At 41.1% G+C, this 10,000-nt stretch overlaps 1 protein-coding gene across 1 annotated transcript in view; it reads left to right on the top strand.

The window, feature by feature from the left end:
- The window catches only part of pitpnc1a (phosphatidylinositol transfer protein cytoplasmic 1a), a 52,288-nt gene that overhangs the window by 35,658 nt on the left and 6,630 nt on the right, over nucleotides 1-10,000 (top strand). The window contains exon 6 of the mRNA XM_063191367.1: nucleotides 8,678-8,773. Coding sequence (XP_063047437.1) covers nucleotides 8,678-8,773 — 96 coding nt within the window. The remainder of the gene's footprint in view (nucleotides 1-8,677; nucleotides 8,774-10,000) is intronic.

The following is a 10,000-nucleotide window of genomic DNA, read 5'->3' as shown; positions in this document are numbered from 1 at the left end:
GTATACATTCACATACACATACATACACATTAAAATCACATTATTCCGTTATTATTCATGCACCAATATTTTTAAGTGTTATCCACATTATCTACCTTTAACCACTACTTACTACATTGACTGCTATTACGTTTGTGCTTTGTGTTTGCCACACCTTCGGCAATTCTGAATATCCTCAGTATCCATTTGCTATTCTTCTAACAGCAGTCCCTCTCCTCCTCACCCTACTGTTGTTCGCCAGTCAGTACCCTCTGCAATGCTGTGTTTCACCATTACCTCATCTCTCTCTCTCTCTCTCTCTCTCTCTCTCTCTCTCTCTCTCTCTCTCTCTCTCTCTCTCTCTCTCTCTCTCTCTCTCTCTCTCTCTCTCTCTCTCCCGTCCACTGTGTGCCATTGCAGCACTCAAGGTCAGGGCCAATGTGTTCATGACTAATTAAAACAACTAAAGACTAATTAAAACAACTGAAAACACTTTTATTTCATTTCCTCAAACCCCTCTGTTGTTTCTCCTCTGTAGAAAAGAGTATTGCAGGTGTACTGTATTTCATGTGGTTGACGTGCACATTTTAATGAGGAAATGTGAATGTCCCTTGTTGGTGCTATGCAGCTATCATACTTATGTCTTCTCATATTCAAAGAAGTCTTTAATTCATTCGTGCAGTTGATTCAGTCATGGAAGTAGGAAAATTAATGCAAAGCCTATTTAAATCTGTTGGTCATGTTGATGTTGTATGTTGTATCGTTGATATGTTGAGCAAAGGCCCAAAAATCATACAATATGAACTGAGAAGGTCTCAGTAGTTAAGGGAAGCCAAAGTTTTCATTTATTTTCTGTGTAGGGAAATAAACACTATATCTAGGTAGTACATTTGTAATTGAGCCTGTGTGTGTGTGTGTGTGTGTGTGTGTGTGTGTGTGTGTGTGTGTGTGTGTGTGTGTGTGTGTGTGTGTGTGTGTGTGTGTGTGTGTGTGTGTGTGTGTGTGTGTGTGTGTGTGTGTGTGTGTGTGTGTGTGTGTGTGTGTGTGTGTGCGCGCACACGCTTGTGCTTCTTTCCTGTCATACTATAAAAAATATGTGACACTTATTTCTTGTTCAGAAAATAAATCTGATTTTATGCCCTACCAGTGGGAAACCAAAAGTTGTCTGTGGGGTCTCCTCCATGCAGTTGTGGCACATTCTGCTGTAGCATTAATAACACATGGCTATGTTTTCCCTTTATGTATGGTACAGCTGCAGTCATTAGGCTGCCTATATGGGGGAACGACCCTCTGGAAAATAAAGGCTTGTCATAAACATTGAATGAGCCACTGCTTGGTTTATGTACGATAGGGGAGTCTCTCGCTGAATGTGATACTGGCTTTCTTCTGGTCAGGAAAAACTCGCGTGCTGTAGTTGATAGCATCTGTAACAAACGCAAACCAGACCTGTTTTTGTGTACATCTCATGACCGGCTATTTAGCAGAATACATTCACCTGTCCGGTTCGAGTCTATTGGGTTAGAACTAAGAAAATCGTTGGTTTTAGTATACATCACAGAATGCTTCTATGTATGATGTTTAAAATATCACAATGTGAGCAGTGATGGGCAACCTCGATTCAGAAGCTGAAATTCAGTGCACATAGTCCAAATAACCTGTTTTTACTTGTCCAATTCGACTAGGGGATTGCCTAGGCCTTTTGCCAAATGTGGCACTTGTAGCTTCTGAATTCAGGTTGGATGTGACTGGATGTGAGTGATGAAGAGAAGAGAAACGAACTGAGTCATGAGTCAAAACTCAGGCCTATGGAATGAATATGGACGTAAACCCTGGAGTTTGTCACACTGGGTTATCCATGCAAATCACGGCAAATATATGTATCAGCTCCTCGAATGCTCACCTCTCTCCACTGTCTTGTGCTCTCTCTCTCTCTCTCTCTCTCTCTCTCTCTCTCTCTCTCTCTCACACACACACACACACACACACACACACACACACACACACACACACACGCACACACACACACACACACAGATCTAGAGCCAGTGTGTCGGCTAATCTCTGTTCAGCCCCACTGGAGAGATGGATGAGGGTCTGACGAGTAACAAATTGTTTCACTTTGTTCAACAAATGTTTCGTTTTGGCATTTCCTGCCTGAGGGCTGGTCTCTGTTCAATAACACGCCGTGTACTTAATTGCTGTGTATTCGGGGACGCTCAAGTGCTTTGCTTTGTCAGCATAAACAATGGCTGCCTGCCTCGATTTGTAGATTTGTCACTGCAACCTTGAGTGGAGGGCAAAAAATAACAGCAAAAACAACATTCTTTCTCTTCCGTCTTGTAAAGGTGATGGAAGAATAAAGATGACTCACGTTAACAAGTGAAACAAGAATCACGGTCCAACTCCAAAGTTTGAGAGAAGGCCAAAGGTTGTTTATTGTAGGGGTATATTTTCTTGGTCTGTGTAACTGTTAAAGGATGCATATAGTGGGGTCGTAATAGGCTCAGTCATTTCAAATTGATGTTAAAGTTTGGTTTTCACTTCCAAGTTGAAGTTTAGGGTCTATAGAACAATTTGAGTTCGAGTGTCAAACACACAGATAACAAAATGGCCTGCGGGGGGCGCTCTAAAATATATAAACTGCTATAACTTTTGATTAATTTAACCAAATTTAACATTTGAGGTATGTATGGATTCAGCATGAAGAGGAGAAACCGGTGGGCTAAATAGTTGGTTACCAGATTAAAGACACACTATGTAATAAACACACTTTTAGCCAATGGACAGCTAAATCCGGGCTTTTTTAAGATAAAGGGTGGAAATGCCCTCCAAGTTGCAATGAAACATAATTTATTGTTACAATTTATTGTAAATAAAGCCTGGGTTATCACTTAACTTGATTTGTTCAGAATATCCCTGAAGCACACAGATACTTAGGATACATAAACACAAATATAGCTGCATAAAGCCTATGCGATATTTAGGACCCAACTTGCAACTTTGAGTTTATGAATTTAGGATCATGAGTACCAGCTTTTTTCAATCAAGCCATCATTTTATTCACAACTTAAACACTTTATATCTGGAAGAAAGTAAATCAATAATAATAATAATAATAACTAGAAATGCACTCAGAGAGTGCAAACCTCCGCCAAGGAAGCTGAATTTGGTTGTAATATTTCTGACATGTCGTGGTGTAATCCATGCATGCCGTCTAGGTTTGGTATTTATAGGCTAGGCCTACAATTTTAACCAAATTATGTGTCTCTTTTATTAGCTAAGGCTTATGTCACCTCACCTGGTTAGCTTTGGTATTAGTTCACCTGACATTGTGTGATTGGCAAATGTGATTGGTCATGCCATAGGCTATAGGACCTAATTTGGAAAATAGGCTATTGTATCCCATCGCTATACTGTAGCCTGGTGTCATTGTTCATTCATTGTGTTGTTATAAACATTTTGATGATTGGAAGCATTATGCCTTTCATCACATAATTGTTTTGCCACAATATTAAATAGCACAGCCATTAATATCAATCCATAATATAGCCTATAGTGAATGATGACAACGGGGGCACCTTGGCCTTTGAGAACGATTTGGTATCACTGTCAAACACAAGCTTTGATTAACTGGATACCGTTCCCTCCTTGGCGCTGTCTGTTCATCATTGATAGCCAACACTGTTCACCGTTATTAGGCTATTTTTTCCCTCCCTCCGTGGGCTACAAACTTCAACAGGCGAGAGAAAGCTGATTTGGTTGACATGGAAAACACTCGGAGAACAATTAACTCCGCGAAAGTTGTGACGATATGCATGCCATTAGCCTACATATTTACATTATGTTTGGGTGCTATTTATTGACTATACGCACCTATGGCTTCAGCCATGCAGGCACAGCAAATCCGCGCGCTGTGCATTCTGTTTGGCTTTGTGGTGACTGTCGCCACACAACTTTATTTAAACTTTCATGTAGAGAACCAACTGGGTACCTCTCCCTCCTTGGCGCTGTCTGTTCACTGTTAAACACTGTTTGCCGTTGTTAATATCTCCAACCTTCGTAAACTTCAGGGAAAACATCGGAGGAGCAATTAACTCCGCGAACGCTGATTTGGTTGACAGGGCAAACACTCGGAGAACAATAAACTCGGCGACGATATGTGTGCCATATTGTCGGCATATCGGCTATTATATATCATTTGGTGTGCTATTGGCTACACATTGGCTACGCAGCCATGTAGGCACAGCAAATCCGCGCGTAATACATTCTGGCTGTGTGTGGTCACTGTCCATCAATCCACCTCACAGGCGCGCCCTGTCATTGCTCAATTCACCTCGGCCACCTTGTGGCAGGCCACAAAATAGCAGCGAACGAACAGAGCAACAGAAGGACAGACGGACAGACATGATAACACAGAAATCGGGCGATCACATAACCTCCTGGCGGAGGTAATAATAATAATGATGATGATGATGATGATGATGATAAATACTATGGGGAACAACATTTTCTCTTGCATTCAATAAGTAAACAGAAGACCATAGGGCTAACATTTATTCCAATACTCCACTCTACAATAACTATGACAGAGAACAGATGTAAAAACAGTCAGTGATCAGTCTTAGAAATTGTATGTGCACTTGCACAGACGTCTGCACTTTAACTCTGCCTTCATGCACTTGCACCGAGATCTGGCAGGTCTATTTGTACAAGTACTAGTACAGCTGCACTTCACCTCTAGTTGGAAAACATCTTTGGCAACTGCATTGCTTTGGTAGTGTAGTCCAAATCTGGGAACTGTTCATTTGTTACCAGATTGGTAGGCATTTCTGGCAAATGCAGATAATAAGAACGGTTTTCATTCCTGTCAACTACGCTGGTAACAAATGGACAGTTCCCAGAGCAGATGATTGTGTCTACCATGTATGAAATAGTCTTATAGTATTATTTAGTATGCTTGCCAAAGGTCTCTGCTTGCCCCCAGCAAGCATACTAATTGTTCTCCAACAGTTTATTTAGTATGCTTGCGGGAAAGCATATTAATTGTTCATCAACAGTTTATTATTATTATACATTTTTCCATTCACCTCGGCATATGGGAATCGCCATTCATTAGTACGGCGGCTTTGAATCGTTGCAGCGTTCGAGATAGAGACATGGTTCGAGTGCCAAAACGAACGGCTCGAAAAGGTCTCAGGGTGGAGTATTTTTCGCTGGCCTACCCCCTTTCATTCGTTCACCAGACTTGTTTTTCTTTTGTTGTTTTCTCTCTGTTTTCCCCCTCATTGAAATGAATGGTAGAATGGTCAAGATGATAATGTCACAAACTGGCAGTTACAGTGAGAGGTGACCTGTCTTGGGTTTTTTGTATCAACTAGGTAAAGGCATTGTCAGAGAGGCATTGGCTCTGAATACAAACTGTGTGAAGATCATAAGACAACTCTTAAAAATGTTTCAAAGAGAGCAGTTTTAAAATCCCTATGATGTGACCCCATTCACTTACAAAAAAATGTGTGAATAGCTAAGCGCATAGGCCTGAATACAGTATGTCCATTTTTTTTACTGAACCATTTGGCCAAGAAAAGTGATCTCAGCTTTGACATGAAGAGCAGGTTTGTGCCATTTGTGTGTCAATATCATCTGACAACTTGCAAAACTTTTGGAGATATGACAGCGTAAAACCAAGGCTGCACATAGGCTATTACTCAGCTATTGACTGCCAAACTGTCACCTTTATAATCTTCAGTCATACACACACACACACATGCAGCCTTGTAGAACTTTAGACCTCTGCTGTCAGTAAGTGGCAGTGGCCTACTGGGTAGGGTGTTGGTCTGTCAGAGGGTTGCAGGTTCGAATTCCACCCTTACCTCTCCCTACCCACCCATTGCTGAAAGGCACCTGAAGCATCTCCATACATGCACGCACACGCACACACACACACACACACACACCTCTCTCTCTCACACAGAGACACACACACACACACACCTCTATCTCTTTCCCTCGTGTTTCTGTGTGTGTATACAACAGCTCTGTGTGTGTGTGTGCATAATCCGCAAGCATACCAATAGCATTGTCTCTCCGGAAATGCAGTCTTATTATTATTATTGATTCACTTTCATCCAGATATAACGTTTTTTTGTGATTTTATGTGTGAATAGAATATGGCTTCATCGAAAAACGTTAATACTCGTGATCCTAAATTCATAAACTCAAAGTTGCAAGTTGGGTCCTAAATATCACATAGGCTTTATGCAGCCATATTTGCGTATAGGTATCCTAGGTATCTTTGTGCTTCAGGGATATTCTGAACAAATCAAGTTGAATGATATACCAGGCTTAATTTACAATAACTTGTAACAATAAATGATGTTTCATTGCAACTTGGGGGGCATTTCCAACCTTTATCTTAAAAAACCCCTGAATTTTGCTGTCCATGGGCTAAAAGTGTGTTTATGACATAGTGTGTCTTTAATCTGGTAACCAAATACTAGCTCACCAGCTCCTCCTCTTCATGCTGAATCCATGCATACCTCATATGTTAAATTTGGTTAAACTAATAAAAAGTTATAGCAGTTTATATATTTTAGAGCGCCCCCCGCAGGCCATTTTGTTATCTGTGTGTTCGACACTCGAACCCAAATTGTTCTATAGACCCTAAACTTCAACTTGGGAGTGAAAACCAAACTTTAACACAAATTTGAAATGACTGAGAAAAAATGCACATGCCTACGATCCCACTAATATCATTCTTTTCATGGTACAGAAAATGGTAATGACCCATCTGTCAGGCTTGTCTGGGCCAGCGATCAATGCAAAACTGTTTTTACGAGGTCGACTGACAGGGCAATTTCCACGATACTGTTTCTGTGAAAACAGGAGACACCTAATTTTTGTGCAATTTCACACCAAGGCGACTGAAGCCCATAAAGCCAAAGACAGGTTCATTCAGACACATCCCCAGAATTAAATGTCACTCATTTATCCGTTAATGTTGAGCCACATTTGAAATTTAATCATAGTCCCTTTGAACTGAGAGCTTAACCTTTACTCAACAATTTTTGCTGACAGGCGTGTCAGTTGAACTGAATTTATATATTACATTAGCTGAGTAAGCTATGCAAACCCACCTAGCAGCTATTATATATTATATAATATAAATATATTTAACATTTATAAATATTAATATTTAATAATATTAATATATATATTATAAACCTATCTAGCACTTGTCTATGTAAGATAACCATAAGAGGCACTAGCACTGGGGTCCGTTTCTCGAAAGCGTCTTTGCTATCGTCGTTAGCAAAGTCCGTCGTACGAGCGACTCAACTGCATCTTGACAGCGACGCTCACTAAATCCAAGGGAATGGTGTTACGTCTTAAGACGTCTTTAGACGGTTAGCAACGACAATAATCGAGAAACAGACCCCTGGCCCACAAATCCATAAACATGTTTATTATTTTTTTCCTCTGTTCGAATCTTTGTGGTGAGCTTGGTAGGCTGCACAACAGTGAGAAAGCGGAATGACTACCATTAACGATAAATGTCATTGGATTGGTCATAGCGTTGGCCAAGGCAGTGCAGTGCCAATTTGAATGAAAACGGCAATGACTTGGTCCGACAGCAATCTGAACCAAGTGATTCCAGACTCAAGTTTTCAAAATTTAATCTGTCTTAATCTGTCTTCAAGGGCAGCCTCAGTTCATTTTTTTCGAGCAACGTTGACTTTAGCAGCCAGGAGTAGTTTTAGTTTTTGTCCCAGTAGGTTTCTCTTCTAGTCCCAGTGCACTACCCACAGTCAATGTGCAGGTCCACTCCACATACCACACAACCCTATCCTGTGTTGTGTAATTCTATTGCATCAGCACAGGTCTTTTCTGCAGTATACTGTGAAGAGCACCCATGTCCCGAGTTAAAAGTAAAAGCCAAGTGTTTGCCTACTTGCTCACAATGCTGAGCATACGTACACACATACTGTATGTAACATGAAAGTCAACCTCGCTCCACACCAAGCATTTTATTTTCCCAAAGCAAAGACAGAATAATTGTAAATGTGGCTATAAATGTTGATGACAGGCCTTCAAATCTGCAGTTCTTCAGGAATTGTGAATGTCTGGCACATTACCTATTTATGAGATACGGCTTGGATCGTTGCATGTATGGCAGTTTCCATACATGGGAAGGGCCTTACAAAGGCAGAGTTTGTGAGGAGAAAGAAAGAGAGACACAGACAGAGACAGGGATAGAGAGAGAGAGCTAGAGACAATAATCTTTTGAAAAGCAATAATAGAGTTTTGCACCTCTGGAGCTGGTACCAGCCCGCAGTTCTGGTGCTCGGGCCCTAATGAGAGGATTATGCAATACTGTCATGTGAATAAAACCATGTGAAAAAGGAAGCCAGAGCACCATCTTGTGTTCACTAAAAGCAAATCATTTGCACAACTGTACCGTATGCCTCTACTTCTATTTCATACATTGCTCCATCACTCACATTGTGGTGTTGTGGTTGCTGCCGTGTAATTTGTTTCTTTTCAGTAAGATCTGGATGTGATAAGGCTCTGTGTCTTTATTGCATTCTTTTTGGCACCACACACACGCAAACACGCACACACACACACACACGCACACGCACAGACTGAACTAATTATTTCCGTAAATGACCCTTAAATCTCACTACATTGCTTCTCGTAGATTTTCGACAACATTGAGAGAGATGAAGGGACGGAGGTGTGCTGTGTGGACATCGCCTACGATGAGATCCCTGAGCGTCACTACAAAGAAGCAGAGGTGAGACCACAAAGCTCACACAGGGTGCATCCCAATATGTGACCTTGCCTCCTCCACTTGTGCTTGTCTCCTCGTCCCGCCTCCTGGCCCCTCCTCCGTGGAGAAAACGATAAAGTTTCCCAGCTGTCAGCCTCGCCACAACAACTTTTGAGGGACTGTTTTTCATTCACCATCCCAATTGCAAATGAGAAAAAGACTTTACAATTGAGCTTTTGCAAGATATTGAAAAATAATGCTGTTATCAGTGATGTCATCATGACGAGAAGCAAGTGGAGGAGGCAAGTGGAGGAGGCAAGTGGAGGAGGCAAGTGGAGGAGGCAAGTGGAGGAGGCAAGTGGAGGAGGCAAGGTCACATATTAAAACGCACTCACAGCCTTCCTATCCTCACCATGCTCATTAAAAAATGGTGTCATTTACATACATTTTGAGATGATTGATTCAGATGGTTGATTTGATTCAAGTCGTCTGAGAAATGGAATTTATGAATTTTAAATGCGGCATGCTTATCCACGTCATGAGCAGCATCAGTGTTGATTGCACATCCACTCACCTGAGTGTCGATTTGCATATCTCTGGAAAATCTATTATCACAGCACCAGTTTGTATACTGTACAATTGAAGAGTTCAGATGCAAAACCCCCTAAGTGCCTTTTCAGAAAATAATCCTAATTCATTTTTATTTAATACAAAGCTATCGAAATTGCATATATTTTTTTATTTTTTTTATGTAATATAGCTATTAATATGTACTATCAAGTATATGAATGTAAACTAAACTAACAACGGGGTTCCCTAAAAATATAGAAGTGCAGGTCTTCAGAAATGGAGTTAGGGGGTTTTGCATCTGAACTCTTCACATATATGTTCTGTGGTGAAATTACGTACATGTGTATCACCACCACCACTGCCTGCACCCCCTTCCCCAGTTGAAGACCTGTTTGTTTGTGTACAGATGAATCACCACAGCCCATGCAAGTATGTGTAAGTGAATGTGTCGAAATAAAGTCCGACTTTCTGCATTAGTTAGTCCGTAGGCAGTAGATGTGCGAGTCAATATGCCACCACTACCTCCACCTCAACCTAGCTGAAGGACAGTTTGTTTGTTTATCGCTCTGTCACCACAGCTCCTACCTGTACTGCATGTGTAAGTGAATGTGTTGAAATTAAGTCTCACCTTCGGGCACTAGTTAGTCAGTAGGCAGTAGATTTGCAAGTCTATATGCCACC

This window comes from Engraulis encrasicolus, chromosome 2, assembly GCF_034702125.1.
Source record: "Engraulis encrasicolus isolate BLACKSEA-1 chromosome 2, IST_EnEncr_1.0, whole genome shotgun sequence".
NCBI lineage: Eukaryota > Metazoa > Chordata > Actinopteri > Clupeiformes > Engraulidae > Engraulis > Engraulis encrasicolus.
This window is presented reverse-complemented; position numbering and strand designations above follow the sequence as displayed.